At 38.9% G+C, this 22,238-nt stretch overlaps 1 protein-coding gene across 3 annotated transcripts in view; it reads left to right on the top strand.

The window, feature by feature from the left end:
- The window catches only part of UNC80 (unc-80 homolog, NALCN channel complex subunit), a 248,069-nt gene extending 228,070 nt beyond the window's left edge, over window positions 1-19,999 (top strand). For 2 of the 3 annotated variants that reach the window (XM_024124665.1, XM_055079011.1), the window contains 8 exons: window positions 208-373; window positions 1,745-1,924; window positions 6,683-6,821; window positions 9,298-9,354; window positions 16,200-16,281; window positions 17,213-17,324; window positions 18,327-18,532; window positions 19,733-19,999. In XM_024124665.1, the coding sequence (XP_023980433.1) occupies window positions 208-373; window positions 1,745-1,924; window positions 6,683-6,821; window positions 9,298-9,354; window positions 16,200-16,281; window positions 17,213-17,324; window positions 18,327-18,532; window positions 19,733-19,999 (1,209 nt within the window). The remainder of the gene's footprint in view (window positions 1-207; window positions 374-1,744; window positions 1,925-6,682; window positions 6,822-9,297; window positions 9,355-16,199; window positions 16,282-17,212; window positions 17,325-18,326; window positions 18,533-19,732) is intronic. The other variant, XM_024124666.1, reaches the window with a different exon arrangement.
- Window positions 20,000-22,238: the final 2,239 nt, after the last annotated feature.

The raw sequence follows: 22,238 nt of genomic DNA on the forward strand, positions 1-22,238 counted from the left end.
CTACTCTTTTATTCTTTTCATGCCTCGATTTCCAGGCGCCGTGATTCATAACAACATATTGATTAAGCACTTCCTAAGCACTGTTCTAAGAACTTTGTATGCGTTACCTTATTTAATCTTCACCACCAACTATGAGATAGGTACAATAATTAGCTCATTTCACAGATGAGAAAATTGAGGACCTGAGAATCTATGCCTTCCTTTCAGCTTCTGGCCCAACCAGCAGAGAACCATGAAGAGCTTTCTGCCCGACAACATATCGCTGACCAGCTGGAACGGCGTTTCATTCCACGCCCTCTGTGTAAGAGCTCCCTCATGGCTGAGTTCAACAGTGAACTAAAAATTCTAAAAGAGGCAGTTCACAGTGGATCAGGTAAGTATGCAAGGGGTATTTTCAATTTGTTTTACTCATGGAACTTACAATCTACAAAGAATGCCTCTTTTTCCAGGTCACTGCTCTTTTTGGAACCAAGTATGCATTAGCCATTTCGGTACAACTGGTAGATTTGACCCTGTGATCCTTGTCAACAACAAAACAAATCAAGGGGGGGTATCATAAGAGTTTAATTTTATTCCTTTTCTGAATATTTTATTTTCAATATTTCAGTAGTTCAGCTTTTTCTTGAATATTTAGCTGGGGGAAAAAAAAAAACAACCTATTTAAATTCTTACCTTCATTTCTGTTTTGAAAAGGAGAAGGGAACTCACATTCATTGAGCATCTGTTATATGATAGATTATTTCCTAGCTGTTATTTCATTTAGTCCACACAAATACCTGCAAGATGCATAACTGAAAGTCTGCTTATAGAATGAAGAAACTGAAGCTGAATAGAGGTTAAATAACTTACACACAAAGACGGTGACACCAATGAGGGGACTTAAAACTGGGTCTGTCTGATTGATGATAAAATTCACAAATTGGAGGGAGAGAGGGTTGAATAAAAACTGGCAGGCTAGTTTACATTATTCAAAAGATTTTCTTTGGGAATGCATTGTTTACTTTGATAATTATATTATTTGCAGGTCACTAAGGAAGGAAAATAAATCATTACCTGCCATTAGAGGGCAGTCATTACCCATAAGTAGAAGACTGTCATCCCTGTGGCTTTTTTTTTTTCTTTCTAAAACTTTTAGTGTTGTTCTCAATGTATTAAAGACAAAAAAACTGACAAATACAATCTTGGTGAAATCTACTCAGGGCCATTCAAATGTTCTGCTTTATAATAAAATAATATGACATAGAACCAAGGGGGGTGTTTTATAAACTGTAATCTCCAGGAAAAGGGAATAAGAACACAGTTTTAATTACGTATTCTAATTTTGATTGTAAGGTTCCTTTCAGACAATGTATTTGTTACTTCTATACGCTTGTGTCAGGTAACGTACATTTCTCAGTGAAAAAATGAATTTGCATTCTGCCAGCCTTGGACAATAAAACTGAAAAACAATGACAGAGGAAGCAACATCAAAACATTTTATATTGTTAGAGATACTATGCTCCCCCAAGAAAATTATTCAGTTATAAGTACATCAGTGCCCAATTCTCTCTCTTTTTTTTTTTTTTCTTCCCACCATTTAGAGTTCCATTTGCTACTTTGTCCTAAAGATCATCTCTCTGGGACACACTATTTGAATGACCTTTTCTTAAAAATATATAAGTTGTCTGGGAGGAGTTTGAAGCTAGCATTTGTTTTCTTTCAAGATCCTCACCATGGATTTTCTTTGGTCTCTCAACCCCGCTAGCCTACCAAGGGAAGACGTCCATCAGCACCGTGGGTACCTCCACCTCTGCTTACCGCCTGAGCCTGGCCACCATGTCACGCTCCAACACAGGCACCGGCACGGTCTGGAAGCAGGACAGTGAACCGTCCCAGCAGGCTTCACAGGACACCCTGAGTCGGACTGATGAGGAGGATGAGGAAAGTAGGTCACCCTGCAGAATCCGGGGCAGTGAGAGGTGGGAGTTCATGTGTGACCCAGGTTGGCCGTGTGCATGAGGGCTTGGGAAGGATTTCTACCTTCCTGACCTTTTTCAGTTCTGATCCTCTGGTCGTTTTTACAAAAAGGATTTACAATGGAATTGTGACTGATCCCATGACTTCTAATGCCTGCTTTGCTATAAATTCCTTGATATCCTTGGTCATTTGGTAGGAGTTCAGGCAAAAAGTAGATCTTTAGTGACCCCTAAGTTTTCTTTGAGCTTATGTATTCAACCTTTTTACTAACTCATTTAAATTGTGGTTAACTAACTAAGGGGAGCGTTTATTCCCCTTTCTCCTGGCCATCTTGCTTAGAAGATCACTCAGTACTTACCTGACCCGATTGGGCACGGAAAAGTGAGCACTGCATATGCTTATGACTCAGAAAAGACCAGCCAGCTATATTACCTAGAACGTAAAGCAGCAGACTGTCTCAAGGGCATACAAGCCAAATTGAGTTAAGACTGTCCCCAGTAACTGAGGCAGCCAGGAGCTTCTAAAGATTTGGTGAAATGAGGGAAAATCCAGTTAAGAACACGCTTCCATATATATGCGTAATAGTTTTAAAAAGTAAAAGGTGAAAGGTTTCATAAATACCCCTCATTTAATGTTCTTTTAACTGTATTGATTATTTTCCAGTTGTGTTTCAAAGACACTCTGATATAACATTTAGAGCAAAGTGTACTGTCAATGCCTTATGAAAACAAAATCTAGATCTTCACTCAGAGCCCCTCTGTACCAAACAACAACAAAAAGCCTCACTCTGGGACTTCCCTGGTGGCGCAGTGGTTAAGAATCCACCTGCCAATGCAGGGGACAGGGGTTCGAGCCCAGGTTGGGGAAAATCCCACATGCCACGGAGCAAGTAAGCCCATGTGCCACAACGACTGAGCCTGTGCTCTAGAGCCTGCAAGCCACAACTACTGAGCCCACGTGCTGCAACTACTGAACCCTGTGTGCCTAGAACCCGTGCTCCACAACAAGAGAAGCCACTGCAAGGAGAAGCCCGCACACTGCAACAAAGAGTAGCCCCCGCTCACCGCAACCAGAGAAAACCCGTGTGCAGCAATGAAGACCCAACGCAGCCAAAAATAAATAAATAAATAAATAAATTTTTAAAAACCTCACTCTGAACTAAATTAAATAGAGTTGAGGTTAGAATTTTAATTAAGATGAATGAAAGTATTTTAATACCCTACTACAGTTGGATGTGTAGGAGAAGGAAAGAAATAACTGCTTTGTCAAAGCATGCATCAGTGGACTTCCCTGGTGGTGCAGTGGTTAAGAATCCGCCTGCCAATGCAGGGGTCCCGGGTTCGAGCCCTGGTCCTGGAAGATCCCACATGCCGCCGAGCAACTAAGCCTGTGTGCCACAACGACTGAGCCTGCGCTCCAGAGCCCACAAGCCACAACTACTGAGCCCGAGTGCCACAACTACTGAAGCCCACACGCCTAGGGCCTGTGCCCTGCAATAAGAGAAGCCACTCAATGAGAAGCCTGCGAATCGCAACAAAGAGTAGCCCCAGCTCACCGCAACTAGAGAAAAGCTGGAGCGCAGCAACAAAGACCCAGGCAGCCAAAAATAAAAATAAATTAATTAATTAAAAAAATTTTTTAAAAAGCACACATCAGTAATATTTCCAGATTTAGTTTCAGGGTTAAGTAGATAACAAAGTGGTAATCATACTGTTCTTCACCAGACCTACAGACATATTTGTTTTGAAATCATTGCTCATGGAAATAATCCTAAAATTATAATTAGAGAAATCATGAAAGACCTTGACCAAAAAAAAAAAAAAATGAGAGAGATAAGGGTCAGCAGTTCGAGTATTCAATATAAGTCCTAGTAATCGTCCAGAACTTAAAGTAATATCTATTTTTCTTTAATGGTTGAAGTAGTCTCTCCCAGAAAAATTTTTAAATATGGCAAATGATAACCTCTCTTTAATAGAGTTAAATATATTTTGCAAGTAACCTTATGAATTAGAGGATGACCAAGCCAGTAGGAAGGAAGTAGAGAAGAAAAGTAGAGAAGACATAAACAGAGATAGCAATGACCAAACGCCAACTCTCATACACTTACAAGTATGCAAGTTTTTGCTAATATCTCTGCTCTCAAACATCACAACCATCCAATGACAACAGGGTTGCTAACACACAATGTGGTGTGATTGTGATGTGGGTGTGTATTAATTTATAAGGTGGGGTATGAAAGCTAGAGGGTTGACACCTTTGAATTAAAAAATTTTTCGGGGCTTCCCTGGTAGCGCAGTGGTTGAGAATCTGCCTGCTAATGCAGGGGACATGGGTTCGAGCCCTGGTCTGGGAAGATCCCACATGCCACGGAGCAACTAGGCCCGTGAGCCACAACTACTGAGCCTGGGCGTCTGGAGCCTGTGCTCTGCAACAAGAGAGGCCGCGATAGTGAGGGCTGGCGCACTGCGATGAAGAGTGGCCCCCACTTGCCGCAACTAGAGAAAGCCCTCGCACAGAAACGAAGACCCAACACAGCCAAAAAGTAAATAAATTAATTAATTAAAAAAAATTTGTTTTCTATTGAATCATCAAACCTGTATTAAGACCTAGCAGGAGCAAGATGAAGAATAAGAAAGTATGAGAAAGATATATTCTCTGCTCTCTAAAATCTTAGATATAGTCTTGTAGAGGAGATGACAGACATTTTTGATAAAGAACACTTAACAAAAGTGTAAATGAGGGACTTCACTGGTGGTCCAGTGGTTAAGACTTCACCTTCCAATGCAGGGGATATGGGTTCAATCCCTGGTCGGGGAACTAAGATACCACATGCCTCAAGGCCAAAAAAACCAAAACATAAAACAGAGGCAATCTTGTAACAAATTCAATAGAGACTTTAAAAATGATCCACATCAAAAAAAGTCTTAAAAAATAAAGTGAATGACACAACATTGTAAATCAACTATACTTCAATAAAATAAATAAATTTTTTAAAAAAGAATGGGGCTTCCCTGGTGGTGCAGTGGTTGAGAGTCCGCCTGCCGATGCAGGGGACACGGGTTTGTGCCCCGGTCCGGGAGGATCCCACATGCCGCGGAGCGGCTGGGCCCGTGAGCCATGGCCGCTGAGCCTGCACATCTGGAGCCTGTGCTCCGCAGCGGGAGAGGCCGCAACAGTGAGAGGCCCGCGTACCGCAAAAAAAAAAAAAAAAAAAAAAAGAATGGAAGGCAGCACATGATTAATCACCAAACAAACATTGAAGGAGTAAGTGTTAAGTGATATATGAGTTTGGATAAGAGAGAAAAAAGTCAATGGAATTTCAGAAAGGTCTTAGTAGAAATAGCTCAATCTACCCTACCACGTTTTTTTCATGTTTTTTAGGGCACATTTGATTATTCTCTTCTCTATGAACACATCTATAAAGGAAGTACCATTCTATAACAAGAATCAACTTCAAGTCAGTTATATAGCAAATTAAAAATTTTAGCACTTTTCGTATTCACCTCTTTGGTTTGAAATAAATTTCACTAGAAATATGACCACTTGGGATATTTTTTTTGTGTGTGTGTGGTATGCGGGTCTCTCACTGTTGTGGCCTCTCCAGTTGGGGAGCACAGGCTCCGGACGCGCAGGCTCAGCGGCCATGGCTCACGGGCCCAGGCGCTCCGCGGCATGTGGGATCTTCCCAGACCGGGGCACGAACCCGCGTCCCCTGCATCGGCAGGCGGACTCCCAACCATTGCGCCACCAGGGAAGCCCGCGATATTTTAAATAAATGATGTCAGACAACCTTACATGGTAGCATAAGTTCACCAAAATTCCATGTCAATCAAGATGTGTTTTCTGTTCAGTTACAAACAATATTTGCTCACTTAGAATGAGGTCTCCTGGTCACAAATATTGTGCTAAAGTTAATTTTCATATGGATTTGAATATGTTAATTTCAGCTTCTATGGAGAAAGCAAGACTGCTTCAAACTTTAAATTTAGGTTAAAATAAGCACTTGTTTCTGAACTTTACAGGTTTTTAAATATTTTTCCAAAAAATACCTGAAATAGTCTTTCCCTCAACAGTCTAAAAATCATGAAATGTACTGAATGTAGTGTTTGAATGTCAAAAATGTTTGATTTGTTCAATAACAAAGTCCCTTACTGAACTACTTCTGGAATGTTGAAAAATTATAGTCCAGCTTTTCTGAAATCTTTAATTTTCAGATGCCCCTTGATTTTTACAAATAACCTGCTTGTAGAAATGCACAAGAAGTTTACATATATTTCATGAAGGCTATTTGAGGGTTGGAGATGTGTAGATGGGAAGAATTATCCTTCATTCCTTTGTGCAGGTTAGAAACCAAGCCCCCAAAGGTCTTTTTTTTTTTCAAGATGGAGATACATTCATGAAGTTTTATTGAAGCTGTTTCTCTCACCCAAATGAAGTAACCAGTCACTTTAACTCAAAGTTCTGTTCGTATTCTCAAAATGACACTGTTCAGTAACCCTAGAGGCTCAGCTGTTAAAGTCTCTGGTTTTATAAAAATAGTGAAGATGTTTCTTAAGGCCCCAAAGGTCTTAGTTTTGAATCTGTACAAAGGGACGAATGATAATTTAGCTTTAGATACTGCCCTAAGTTTGCATACAAGCCAAGGATGGAACCCAAGTACAAAGCTGGTCTGGGTTTTCTGGTCCACATCACAGTTTCCTAACACTCCCTTCTCTGGCCCTTTCAGATGACTCTGTCAGCATGCCCAGTGTGGTAAGTGAACAAGAAGCTTACCTCCTGAGTGCCATTGGAAGGAGGCGGTTCTCCAGCCATGTCTCCAGCATGTCTGCACCTCAGGCTGAGGTGGGCATGTTACCCAGCCAAAGGTAAAGAGCCACGGATATGTTATACTCTGCCTTTGGGGGCAAAGGTAGAAATTCTGAAAACTCACTCCTGTTATTCTAAAAAAGGACTAAAGAGAAGCAAACAATCAATGTTGTTAAGTAGACCATTCAAACAACTTTTCAACGAGGGTTGCACAGGCAACAACTTGCAGAGAGTTTTCGAAGCCAGGCCAGTAGAAGGGATCTCAATTTCTGATCCAAACATTGTTTCTCCTTTAAATTTTTCTATAAACAGATATATGGTCTTCTTTCATGGTCTTCTTTCAGATGACATTCTTGTATTTCAGCTATAACATCAGCTAAGCTAATAATGAGTACCTGGCAAGTGTATAGGACTAGCTTGATATATGCGGTAGTTTAGACTTCTGGTGTATCGTCAGTATTTAGTTGGAGGTAGTGATGCTTAACCAAGCAGAAAAAGACCTATGCCACTATGTGTGACGTTGGGCAGGTCATTTAACGGAGCCCACTGTTTACTCCTCTGAAATGAGAGGTTAGCTAAAGTTGGTCTTTAAGGTAACTTCTCTACCTAGAGAGTTTTATGTTTCCATAGCTAAACTCTTTAAAACATTTTCTTTGGTGTTATCTGCCCTCTAAGAATATAGATTTAAAACTTAATATATATAGTTTACCATATATATGGTTATATAGGAAATGATCTGACATAAGAAATAAAATATTATCTATTTCAGAGGCAGTATTTTTACTTCAGAAACTGAATCCTTTCAAAGAATCAGTCTTATGTGTTTTTATCTAGTTTGTTGTTTATTCTTATTACCTATAGATTCATTGTGGTATAACTTATACATGGAGAATAAGAACAATCAGGGCACATTCTAATGCTCAGATAAAATTAGTTTACATGCAGAAATAATTACCCTAGACCTATATCCTTTAGCAAATCATTCCTGAACTGTACAGATGAAATAAAATTTGTGAAATAAAGCCAAACTTTGTAGAATATTGAAAAAATGGGGGAAATGATAAGAGATTAATAAGTAAATTGCATACTTAAGAAGAAAGCATTATTTATGTACTATTGAGTTATTACAAAAATTGGTAGTATATAAGGATTATTATCATTGTAAGAGATTGCTTTACCTACCATTTGGTAATTTATCTTTGAAAAGGAAGTCTTATAATAAAATATATGAACAAAATCAGAGCCAAACTATAAAATATCCAAAAAAAGATGTAAAGTCATACAAGCAGTTAATACTGGTAAGTAGTGATTTATTTTTAATTGCTAGAAATGTGCAAAGTTCTATCAAGAATAAACGAAAACTATCTAGCAGTCTGTTTAAAAGTTTAAATTAGGGAATTTTAAGTAAAGATTTTTTGGTTATTTACCTAAAATAACTAGGCCATCCATTTCCTTTGTACATATCCGTTAAGGAGCTATCTCATTTCTGGGGAGAAAATTTGTTCTATTACGGATATACTAGAAATCCAAAAAAATAATATAGTTAAACCCTCTGGGCTAGGGAAGGTAATGATGTCTCTGTGTGTTAGGGAAAGCCTCTTTCTGGGGATGGTTGCTATTTTTACAGTATGCAATTAGGTGAACAACAATTCTCTAGAGGCAGGCACTCCAGTTTTCTAAATTGTTTAATTCCATCCATTTTAACAACTGTTTATTGAGTGCCTCGTGAGTACTTAGCTCAATGCTAGGCACTGAAGGAAAGGGAGAGAAAGTATAACACAGTTTCTGTTCACAAATTCCCAAATCAGTGTGATTCAAATAAATCAATAAACTGTTTAATTATTCTTTCACCAACCTGACAGGTTTCTTCTTTTGACATTTACAATTCAGTCACTAGAGGATGGAGTGAGGACGTAAATGCGAGTTCCATGTGAATTTTCCAGGGTTAACTTCCTTCCATTTGTTTACTTGCATTTTCACTGCAAAATTAGCAGGTGAAGTCAGGTTCTTTCTTTGCTTTTCTTAATGGCATCAGTTCCAAGAGTTGGGTTGTGGCAGTTCATGGTAAGTGGTTTCTGTGTGATCATGTCATAACACACAAGAAAGAAGCAGGATCCTAATCAATGAAAGATCTGTACATATGACAGGTGAAAAATCATAACCACCCAGCCAGATGGTTACCAAAGGAATGATAGTTTTGTCTTCTACAGAGTCGTTCTGCAGTGCGTTCCAGAGCTCCCGTGTTCATTCAGAGCTCGTTTTAAGTCCCAACTCTTGACCAATAAATAGATCACTCACTCCTCTGAGAGTTGTATCCACCCAAAGCCCCTCCTCCCTGTTGCCTTGAGTCCTAGGTCTTGACAAACCCAGCACAAGGTGAAATGGTTGACTGTCTCCTTTTCCTTCCTTGTTCTGTTAAATTTATTTATTTATTTTTGGTTCTTGGAATCAGAAAAGTGCATGCTTTTTTTCTTTTTCTTTTATTTGTTTGCATTTTCTTTCCCTAAATGCTTCATCTCCCTACCCCTCCTGCAGTGAACCTAATGTCCTCGATGACTCCCAGGGCCTGGCCGCCGAGGGCAGCCTCTCTAGGTACAGTGTCAACGCTACCTGTGTATTGGTGTCTGTGCTGGGAAACGAGCTGTTCCCTGTCTCCTCTGTCTCTCTGTCTCCTCTCGCCCCATCTTGATATCGATTTCCATTCCTTGCCCTTTGTTGCTCATAAACACACGAGCCTGGAAGTCAAAGGTGTAGCCTCCTTTATTTTCAGCTTCAGAGCTCAATCAGAGATGGCCTAAAAAGTTAACTTTAAAAAAAAAAAACCAAAACTTCCTGGAGTTCTCCTAGGGGCTTATCCCATGGACTGTCTCAGGAGTTTGATATGCAAAATGTTAAATTTATCCCACCTAATCATTTTCTCCCATGCTGATATTCCTTAAGAAACATTTTTTTCAGAAGCCTTTTAATACAACTCCCCATCATTAGGAAGCCTCAGTCCAGACAGATCTTTCAGCTAATACCATGGATGATAAGAAAACAGTGATGCTATAATATGAGTACCAGTGTCAGTACGATTTATATAATTCCCTCTCCTTGATGCATGCAGCATGACAGGCTATTATAGTAGCTTGTTCAAACAACACTTACATAAAGAATGTCTGTCCCACCGCGAAGATGACCACCAAATTTGCCATGAAATATCAGACACAAACATTTCTTGGTGAGAGAAGTCTTATGATGCAAACAATATAATGGCTTAGCTATTGGTTTAAAGCTTCAGAAAGGGGGACTGCACCTTTAACACTCAGTTAAACCACGGCAAACATTCCTAATTTTGTGCTGTTTATTCACACCTCTCAACTAATCCTCATTAGGGCTAATGCTTCTTGTTCATGCTAAGAGTGTCTTTGTTCCATCTCAAGATAAAATATTCCCTTTCAGGTTTGCATTATATAGTGAGTTGCACCTGTGTTTATTGCTTTATCACAAAGACGAGGAAATGTTGAGAGGCCGTTCCTGTGAAAGGTTGTCCTTCGTTTTCTTTGCATCTTGTTCAGATTTCACATTTTCTTCCACAATTGAAAATGGGAAATTTATTCCATCATCCGGTGTATCTTTTTTTTAACTGGCCCCATAATTCATGACATTCATTTGTGTTTGCGAGCCCCTGCCTGGACAGGTCAGTCTCTTATTGGTGGTAAACGTGGAAGTGCTGCAGAGTGCAGGCTTAATTCCATTACCGAGAGCTTCGGGGATGAGGAAGAATGGAACAGTCCTCAGGGAGGTTTCCCTTCATTGTTCACTGTGCTGGAAGAGCTCTGAACCAAGCCTAGCACCGTGACCACTGGTTTCAAAGCATTCATTTGTTTAATGCTGAATATTACATACAAGACAGGAGAACCTAGTTAGGAAGATGATTTCAAAGTCCTGTTGAGAGTAGAAAGTATTAAGTTAGACTGCCATTTGGCTGACTTTGTGCCGGGCCTTTTCTAATCAGGCCAAATTCTGTTCTTGCTGAGTAAAATGCTAGTCTGGGGTTGGTGAGAGAAGGCAGGAGTTTGAGTTGATTTTTATAAATTCTCCCAAGGACTTGGCCCTCTCTGGCAGGCTTAAGGGTTCTGACTGATCTGGAGTTGTCTAAACCAATCCAATCTGCTCTGGGTCCAGTGTTGATAGGAATAAACCCAAAGTTCTTGCTATCTGAGGGTGGTTCAGAGCCAAAGCTATAGGTTTTATCTACAGTTGAATTAGTCGCTCATGGGAGGGCACTGATGACTGTTTTAGATCAACTGTTGTTGATCTGTTACTCCTGTAACTGGTGTGTTTTAGTTCTGTGTGTCAGTCACCTGGATTCATTTGCGGTCATTAAGAAACCAGAAAATGAGGCACTCGCTTTGGATTCTAAATAATTCCGTAAATGCAGAGACGTTCCAACAGCCCGTAGCACGTCCACCTTTGCCATACACTGCAAATCATATCTCTTGAATTCCATCAGGTCACCAAGTTCTCTTTGGAGGAGAGGACCTTTTGGCATTTACTAAGAGGTGGGTTTATAAAATAGGATATATATTTTTTAAATTTGGTTTCCAGGCTTTCTTATTTTTGGCATGAAACTTCTTTATGCTGCAGACTCTTAAAATCCTAAAGAAGCAGTAAGACATTAACAGTGTAAATTACATTTAACACATACCTGAGCACTCAGGACCTAAAAGACACCCAAAGGAATCCTAAGGAAAACCTTACTCCAAAGCTTAAAGAATATCAGCCAGCAAGCATGCCTCACGGAAAGTAATAAATCCTGTTCCTCCTCCCAACCCCACATTTTGATAAACTTTCTGGGGATTTGCTTTTGAAAGAGCACTTGTTTTAGGCAAAATGGGCAAGTTCGTCTGAGGGCTAAATGAGGAAGAGACCAGGATAATAGTATAACCTGATGAATAGGTGGAAACCAATAAACGTTTTGCATACCTTTAGAAAATTTCTTCTAGGATTTTTCTTTAACCTGTGCTAACTGGTTTCTTATAAAGATTCATGGCAAGAAGTATAAGCCTGTTAGAATCACTATGCTGAGAAAAAATTTTGTCTTTTGGAAATTAATAAACTGCAATAATATTTCATGGAAGAATTCTCTTCTTTAAGAGTGTTGCTCTTAGAAGTACAGAAACTGCAGTAGTTCTTCCCTGCCTGTACCAACCCCCAAGTACACACACCATGGACCATATTTTCTCTCCAGAAGAATATAGACATACAAAAAGTTATTCAAGAGCTTAAGCCTAGAAGTTTATACTTGACAGTTAAATTTTGTTTGGACACGTTAGAACATTTTGAAAGGCAGGAACTGACAACCAAATCTAGCTTAAAAAAAAAAGAGAGAGATTACAACACTATTTGATTCTGTAAGGGTAATTTTAATTGCAGTGGAAAATAAGAATGTGGCTCAAGTTTGAACAAGATATACAGTCTGGGTGAAACAAAATAAAAATAACCTATCCATCTCATGATCATCCACATTTTTTTCAAAGTATGCAAACTTGGCAAGTACTCCCAAATTACAAAGAAAAGATTAAAACAAACTTTTTATGTAGCTGAGAATTAATAGCTAAGAACATGTGTGTTGTGATACCCAGAGAAGTGTACTTTGTCAATGCTAAATCAGTTCTTATAGGATAACTGAGATCCAGATTATTCCCCCTTTTTATCTGATTCCAGTCTCTAATCTCTAAATTCTGTGGCATTCAAAATACATTTTCTTGGATGTTGTGGAGGCTAAGTAAATTTTAAACAATAATCTTTTACTGGGAAAGGGAAAAGTAGGATTTTGTCCACTGTTTATGTCTCTGTCCTCTATAAATGCTTTACGGCTCCTTCAGTGCTGGCTTTATGCATTCCCATCACAAGGCAAGCACTCAGGGAAAATGGCTACGCTGTGTGCTTTGTACGCCCCCTACAGATTTCTCTAACCATATTAAAATTGAAACTAAAAGTACAGATAAAAGCAATGAAAATACAAATTCATTTTCTCTATACTAGTCTCACCCAGTACTTCTACTTAAAATTTTTATTTATGAAATCTATTTCTAGATTGAAATACACTTTTTTTGTACTTTGAGATGAGTGATATAAATTTCTGTTGTATTACTGAAAGGCCCTTTGTTCCCCTATCCTTTAAGAAATACCATTAGTTATATATTCCATTAGGAGATACATACGTGTTTATACACTCCAATCCAAGTCTTCATGCTGAAAGAAGAGAAAAGAGGTCATTGGTGCCAGAATTGTCTTCTAACATTGTCTAAATTTCCCTAGCTTGTAAATTACTTCCTCGCATTTTGAGTAAGGTGTTTTTGGTTTTTGCAGAAAGTTGAGTCACATCAGTTCTGCCAAGACCCAAGTATATTTACTTCTCTAAAATCCAGATCATTTGCCATAGTAATGTTGTTTAGTGACTCAAAAATACAAAGGATGGGGGGCTTCCCTGGTGGCGCAGTGGTTGAGAATCTGCCTGCTAATGCAGGGGACACGGGTTCGAGCCCTGGTCTGGGAAGATCCCACATGCCGCGGAGCAACTGGGCCCGTGAGCCACAACTACTGACCCTGCGTGTCTGGAGCCTGTGCTCCGCAACAAGAGAGGCCGCGATAGTGAGAGGCCCGCGCACCGCGAGGAAGAGTGGCCCCCGCTTGCCACAACTAGAGAAAGCCCTCGCACAGAAACGAAGACCCAACACAGCAAAAATAAATAAATAAATAAACTCCTACCCACAACATCTTACAAAAACAAAAAATATACAAAGGATGATTTTAACTTCTATTTAGAAAGTTTTATTTGCTTTTATACTTATGGTTTTGCCTTTTTATTTGGCAAAACAGTGGAAATCAGCCATTCTCATTCCCAAGATTAAAATTTTTAGGGAATCAGTTTTCCCCAGAGAGAGGCTTCAGGCAAACACCATGGTCTTCTGGTTGGTGTTATATTGCACACCTGATGGTCCACACATCACAAATCCTACACATGATGAAAATACTACATGACATGGGGAGAAGGTAAATTGAGACCACTTTTTATATGCAACTCTAATTTGATATAGACCCGAAATTACTTCTGCATAAATAACTTCAGTTATTAATTTCTCTGGCTGTTTATTATTAACATATCCTCTGCATGAAGTTAAGACAGACTTTGATGTTCCAAATATAAACATGTCAGCATCACATTCTCAGGGAGTATATATATATATATATATTAACTGAGCTGTATTTCCAAGGACACATCCTATAATTTAATCATTTATATGTGCATTCCATTGATGAAATACTATATCATTTACATAGAACAGCCAATTACTAAAGCTATAAACTTGATCCATTTCTTAGATATAAGCCTCCCTATCCATAGAGAAAATTTTGATGCTTTTGATCCTCCCTTGGAATAATCATGATGAAATTACCATTGCTTTGACATTTAACACCCCCTGAGCGACGTGTATTTCTTTTCTTGCACCATTTTTTTCTCACAATCTCAGATTACTGAATAAAATGAGACAAGCGGACTGCCTCTATTTCATTTTCTCTGCCCAAATATTTTTAAGACATTTTATTACCTACTTCCTTCTAGTGGTCTAGAGGCAATAAATTCATTACAAGTGTAAAACAAGCATACTGTGTTACATCACTTTTCATATTCAAATCATTTTACATCAACTAACTTCTTTTCTCTACCTTAATGGGAGGTAGGTGGTAAGTATTAACCTCCCTTTACGGCCAAGGGAACTGAGGTAACATTTAGATGTCAATGAAGAATCCATTCCAGTGAAAGCTTTGCTTGGTACTTGGGAGAAACTTGTTTCTACTTTTGTGCATATGGTAATTGAATACTCTTTCCAATTTAAGACACGTTAAAATGTATAATTAATAAGGAGATGTCATTTCAAACATGACAGCAACTTAGTCTGGATTGCTTATCAGAATTTATTGCACTGTTCCTTTGGGGTAATTTTCCATCTTCATAGAAAGATCATCTATGGTACAAGGCCATATATGTATAAAAATAATGTACATTGGCCTTTTGAACTTGATATTCAGGAGAACAAGAAAGTTTAAAAATCATCTGTTTTTAAAACTCTTTATGGAATTTTGTATTGTGTATCCCAAATGGTCTAATTACAATATAATTGCATCCTTATTTCAGAAAAACTTTGATAAACTCCATTTGGGAATCTGATTCTCTTCTAGTGGAAATATGAGTAAGACTTTTCAAAAAATGACACATGTGACTGTGTCAACCATGTGATGATTAACTAGTTGTTAATACAACAGGGGAAACATCTGATTGTCCATCCTGCCACCTGCAGGGAGACTGTATTTAGGTAGCTCATTTTTTAAAAATAGCAATGAATGCATACAGTCTTTCCTTTTCGTAGACAGTTGCTGACTCTGCATTCCTCTGTGGAATATTTTACTGTCAAAACTATTTGCAGATGACTCTCCTTTTGCAAATGCAAAGCAGAAATTAATTACCCATTAACCAAATAATCACATTGGCATCATCCACAGGATTACAGTGTTCTCTGGGGTACAATACATTTCTTTTTTTCACCTCCACTCCCATTATAAATTCCTATTATACATGCATGCAGAATGAAAAAGGATCATGGGTCCATGACAGTGTTTTCAGCTTCACCCAACACTAAAATAGGGACCACTGCCAGCAGTCATTTTTGCATATAAAAAAGACACATACACAGTAAATTTGGGGGGAGCAGGTTGTTGCTTTTATAAATTGTGTATTATGTTTGGGTGCAGCTATTCGATATTAATTAAACTTCTAAGTTGTAATGACAGCTTAATTACTTTTAAATCAGCCTTTTAAATCTAAAATCATTTCTACAAGACATTTAATTGTCTATCCATGCGACTATTCGTTTACTCAGTCACAGAGACTTCAGGCTGCAAACATGTGTTGAATGTGACCCTTCACCCAAATGGATTCTGTGTCTGATGTGTTTGATATTTGTTCATCTTATTTTCATTTAAATTGAAAATTTTTAAAAGGTGTTCCCATCCATGTGATAGAGTTGTACATGTTTGTTTGTCACCACCTTTCTCCTAACCCTTGAAAAAGAAATTGAGATTAGCATATAACATCTTAAGCCTTTTGGTGGCTTCCAAACCAGGGGTGTGATGTTTTGCTGAATGGTGGATCCGGCATCAGTGATTGAAAACAGAATCTCAATTTTGGCAGCTTGGGGCTACAAGGCCTCGTCTTCCCTCCTAAACCTTTGAAAACTCCCATCCCGGGGATTCTTTCCCAACCTTCCTTCAAAGATAATGGTTATCTTTGAAGTGACTGTTTCCTGTAAGTGATTTTGACTAACACCCACCAGACAGTGGTCTTGTGTGCTTGCTCAGGGGCACACTAACACTGATGATGCTCTCAACAGGGTGGCAAGTGTGCAGAGTGAACCTGGCCAACAGAACCTCCACACTCAGCAGCCGCTGGGGAGGAAGAGGGGCCTGAGGCAGGTACGCAGACCCTGGAAGGGCAGGAGAGTCATCCTGCGAAATGGAAGGTCTACTCAGTTTTTAATGCCCATGTATATTAAGACTATATTTTACCTTCTCCCCACCTGAAATAAGCAGTGCAGAGCAACTTTAAAACATGGTAAGTGCTTGGGCAAGCGGAGAGTTTGGGGCTTCTATTTTTAGCTCTGAATCGGCTCATTAGCAAAGCTGATTACTTGGTAAAATAAGTGGGCCTGTATTTTTATTTGCTCCCTATCCAGAAACCTTTGCCAGCCAAACTACTGACAATGGAAGATTCGTTATAAGGTTGATTTAAGGCCTGTTTCTGTAGAGAGGCAGAGACAGTCATCCTTTCTTCCTCGTTTCAAGATTAATAATTCAATTTAAAACTGAAATCAAAGATCATCTTTATAAATTTCCCTAGGTGGGGTTCCTTTATGTTACTGTCTAAATAAAAATCTAAATGAGGCTTTGTGCTGTTGCTTTGATGGGAGCGTCCCAGCACTGATTTGGAGACCAGACATTTTCCCAGTACCTGAGGTGTTTTTCATCAACCTCCCCTTGAGAGTTAGCATATGTTCAGCTACAGCTTTTAGATGAGCAAAGGCTGATTGGTAAGCAATCATTGTTAGTTTTGTATCCTTAAATTCACTGAAATTCTCACTGTGACTATTTCAAATTATGTTAATGTTCTTAGGATATATAAAGGAGTAATAATCGTAAGACAGAAGTGGCTAAGGGGATGCCAGAATCAAATACGTACTTGTATTTAAATATGCAGAAAGAAGTTTATTTTATTGGCTATGAATGTTAAGGAACAACCATAACACCCACAAAGGGAACAAACCGTAGTCAGAATCCTCTGAGCTCAGTCTTTCCTCCCAGGCAGTTAGACCCTTCTTGCTAGCTTTCTTCTGCCTGTTCTCTTTAGCTAAGACGTCCTCTACTATCACGTCAGAAGACTCAGACTGAACCCAGAAACCGCCACGGGGCTCGGCTGTCAACCACCCGCAGGAGCATCCAACCTAAAACGAAGCCATCCGGTGAGGCCTCCTGTGTCCCTTCTGACTACACATTGACACACTGCCCTGCCACACAGCCAGGAAGGCCTGCAGAGACTGAGCTCATGCAGATAAGCACGCCTTTGGGGAGCCACTAGGAAAAGGGACGAAATTTCCCAGGAAACTTGAGTGCCTTTTTTTCGCTCACCTTTCCCAATTCCATCCCTCCCCTCATGCACCTAGGAGATGGAACAGTCCAAGGTAAACCACAAATGCTATGAAATTTGATGATAGAAGGTTGTGTTTCATTTTCCCAAGCCAGGAACTGGGTTTGTTATATGTCTTACTGAAGACAAAGGAATGATGAATAATAGGGACTTTTAAATCTTGTTGGCAGTTGTTATGAGCAAAGACCAAGTTCACTTAATGACCTATGCCAATTTTTTTATGTAAAAACTGTTTATGTGAAAAGGCTATTTAAAAAAAATTTTTTTTAATAAATTTATTTTAAAATTTATACTGTTTATTTTTGGCTGTGTTGGATCTTTGTTGCTGCACGCAGGCTTTCTCTAGTTGAGGCGAGCAGAGGCTATTCTTCGTTGCGGTGCGCGGGCTTCTCATTGCGGTGGCTTCTTTTGTTGCGTAGCACGGGCCCTAGGCGTGTGGGCTTCAGTAGTTGTGGCATGCGGGCTCAGTAGTTGTGGCGCATGGGCTTAGTTGCTCCGCGGCATGTGGGTTCTTCCCGCACCAGGGCTTGAACCCGTGTCCCCTACATCGGCAGGCGGATTCTTGACCGCTGCGCCACCAGGGAAGTCCCTGAAAAGGCTATTTTATGCAAAAATGATTTTTGTACCCAAGTCCTAGTCTTTGTAAGAAGGTGAAATCAATACATATACATAATAGTCTAATATGCTCTCAATTTACTGATAAAACAGCAATGTCTTTACTAAGAAAAGTCAGGAGACACTTGTTAAAACTGATTATTAAGCACTGGGAACCTACTTTCCTCCTATTCCTATTTACTGCTCTACTTCTGACCTACAGTGGATCAGAAACGATCTGTGACCTTCACCGAGGCTCAGGCGGAGCCAGCCGGTGCCCCAACAGACATGCTTCCTGCCACAGGCCAGCCACAGGGCTGCAGCCCAGCCCCATCCAGGAAACCAGATGGAATGGACAAACCAGTGCTCACGTCTTCCCCCGCCATTGTTGTTGCTGACCTTCACAGCCTGTCTCCCAAGCAGCTGAGGGCACTGGAGAAACAGGCAAGTCTTGCTCCTTGCATACTTCTGTCTGGGAACCATTGGGATATGCAGATGTCATCCATATAACTTAAGCCTGGGTCTGTAATGTTTTGTTAGACAGACACTGGTCCTGTCATCATGACAAAAACAAACAAACTGTAAAGTATATGGCCAAGAATACATCTACTTAAGAAGGCATAAGAGAAATCTTCATACTCTTTGTTATGAAAAACCTAAGAAGAAATATTTCATAGTTAAAAGAACCATTGAAAACCAGTATATAATACATGATTGACAGTTGAATTCAAAAAACTATATAAAGTTACCAATTTAGATGAAACCTTTAAATATAGAACCTTCTGAATCCTGTGAGAGGAACTTTTGTTTTGATCTTTTTCGTCGTTGTTTTGAGCTTTTTCGTCATTTTGATATTTTCTTGTTGTTTTGATTTTTTTCCCTGCCTTTTTTTAAAATTTATTTATCTTATTTATTTATTTTTGGCTGTGTTGGGTCTTTGTTGCTGCACAGGCTCTTTTTAGTTGTAGTGAGCGGGGGCTACTCTTCATTGCGGTGTGCGGGCTTCTCATTGTGGTGGCTTCTCTTGTGGAGCATGGGCTCTAGGCGTGCGTGGGCTTCAGTAGTTGTGGCACACGGGCTCAGTAGTTGTGGCTCATGGGCTCTACAGAGCAGGCTCAGTAGTTGTGGTACACCGGCTTAGTTGCTCCGCGGCATGTGGGATCTTCCCGTCCAGGGCTCAAACCCGTGTCCCCTGCATTGGCAGGTGGATTCTTAACCACTGCGCCACCAGGGAAGTCCCTTTTTCCCCTGCTTTTGATTTTTATCATTAAATTCCCATAGGTCCCACGTTCTTCTCATGTGGTGTTTAAAGAAAGCTAAGGGGCAATATACTGTATACGTTTGTAAAGTCTTTAATGGTTAAAAAGCATTGTAATACCATTGTCTCATTTTTATCCTCACAGTCTACACGATAAGTGGGGCAAAATATTATGCTCATGCAACAGGTTAGAAAACTGCGGCTTAGAAAGTTGGAAGGGCCTATATGAGGTCTCACAGATACCAAAGGCTAAAACTGGGTCCACCCTTGGGATTCCTTGTCCAGTTACAGCTGTACAACAAACATTCTCTGATCCTTTTCCCTAGTACCCATCCTACCTTTCCATGATGTTGTGATCCTTTTGGTCACAGGGTGAAAGCCTCCCAGCTGAAGAAGGAGAAAAGAAGGAGGACACAGAAATACAAGGTGCTACAGCACATAGTCCCCTCTCTACTCAACTCTCAGACCCTGATGACTTCACAGGCCTTGAGACATCCATCCTCCTACAGCACGGAGACACTGTCCTTCACATCAGTGAGGAAAATGGCATGGAGAACCCCCTCCTGTCCAGTCAGTTCCCTTTTACTCCCACTGAGCTAGGGGAGACTGAGGTAGACCTAGATGAGTCTCACGTTTAATTCTGTACCTTTTAAGAGTTGTAGGTGTAGACAAGATGTGGAAGGGATCACTTTGCTAAAAGTTGAAAACTTGCGCTTGGAAAAGATGAAAACATAGCACTTTACACTCAATAGGTAGCACAAATCCAGTGGATTTTGCTGTCGATGTGCATATTGTTTCATAAACATCTTTTAAAAATCAATGGCTAAGATGGTTTGGTTGTGTGAAGACCATAAAATCTAGGGAGGAATAAAGGGAAAAAGCCATTTCACTGCACATTGTTGATGATTCAAGAAGCCTTGAGCAGTTGAAAATGTATACTGTTACAGAGCTGCTTACCTAGGAATATTAACAAATAATGTGTTCTAAAAAGAGAACGCAATTTTTTGAGGTTACATTATACATCTCATGCAAATGTTTATTTTTCTAATTTCAAAATCATTAAATCAGGTGGCTGTACAAGTAGCAATTTACATAAAAGTAATCAATAAGGAAAATATTAGTTTTGGGAAACTTGATAGCAAATAAGCCTGCAGTCATTTTTTTTTTTTTTGATCAACAATACAGCCATTTAGAAGAAGAAAAAATACTATTTTTAGAGCTGTGGATTTTTCAATATTTATTTTTTAACTGTCATTTTCATTGCATATTGTAAATCAAAATGCTAATGCCATAAGATCATTCCATTTCATAACACATTAGAGAATATTCTAGAAATCATAAGACATAATTCTGAACTAAGAAGAACCTAAATAGCCTATACTATAATAAAAATTAAATGTAAATATAATAGCTAAAAAGAGATGGTATTCCTACTTCTAGTCCTGACTACACCAATGCCAAGATTGGGAGATATTGGGAAATGTGATTACTTTCCCTTACAGTGTCCTGTGCCTGCCCTTGATGGCATATTTTCAGATATTATATTAAGGTTAGTGTTGTTAGAATTGGTTCAATGAAATAACTCTTTCTCAATGTTAACAATATTCATATCCTTTAGATATTAAGTTTATGAAGAAAAAATATAAAGTGAGCAATTTCTCTATAGACAGAGCTTGTATATTTTACTTTAACTTGAAGTTCAGTTACTTCAAGAAAAGTATAAAACTTGGCTTGTGAGGCTGTATCTAGTGTGTTATTGATCCTGTAGCAGGGCTTGGCATCATGTAGTTCAAGATTAAATTTCAAAACTTTAACAGTTTACATTAGAAAACTGTTACATAACTTCTAAGTGTATAAGAACTCATATATATATATATATATATATATATATATGTAAATTGGTATGGTGGTGGGGGGTGTGTGTGTTTTCTAGTCCTCAAGCTAAAGTTTAGACTGTGATTACATTGCAATGAATTTGGAACCCATTCTGTACTCTTAAACTTTGACTACTTTGGCTATGATATGGTATATGTATATATAAAGGAGACCTACTAAACCCACCCAACTCACAAAGGAAACTTATTTTTCTCTTAGAATTGCTTATTAAACAGGCATTGTTTTTAATGTGATATATACTTTCAAATATAATTTGGGGTTTTGGTCTCATTCACTAATAGAATGAAAGATATCTGTGAGTTAAAGGACAAAACTAAAAATTTCAAATCTAAAACTTCAGAAAGCAGAGGTGGTAAATGGCCTCATCTATGTTTTACAATATTTTCAGGACATTTACACTTAATGCTGAATTCTCAAATGCAGAAATATACATATATAAGTGGTTTTATGATTCTTTCTAAGCTGATATATTTCGCCTGTTAAAAATTATGCTGCTCCCTTAGTGTTAGAGGCCTTATGTTTGGTAATTACAAGTGTCTGTGCTATATGAGTCTCTATATATGTGCGTGTTTTGTTCCAGTTTCTTGATTCTTGACTCAAATTCTCTATGTATAATCGTATCAAATATTTAAAAAGTAAAAGGGTCAAAAAAGATTGTTAAATATCTGCCCAGAATCCTATATACCTTTATATATATTTTAAAAGTATTGGGATGTTTTGAACATGACTATGCTGGCCTGTCTGCCTTTTAACCTGATTCCTTCACTCTAGTGTTATGGAAGTCTACTGGAAACTTTTTCAATAAGCTAAGTAATGTTGTACCTTGCAAAAAAGCCTCCACTCTGACAAACAGGGCCTTATAGAGTGGGAATGTTTTCATACTGGGACTATGGAGATTTTGCAGATGTGTACATCTGTTCCATTTAAGGTGCCCTTAAACGTGTTGAATGTAATGTGTTAAATGTTTATGTGTAATTGATA

This window comes from Physeter macrocephalus, chromosome 2 (assembly GCF_002837175.3).
Source record: "Physeter macrocephalus isolate SW-GA chromosome 2, ASM283717v5, whole genome shotgun sequence".
In the NCBI taxonomy this organism is placed as follows: Eukaryota; Metazoa; Chordata; class Mammalia; order Artiodactyla; family Physeteridae; genus Physeter; species Physeter macrocephalus.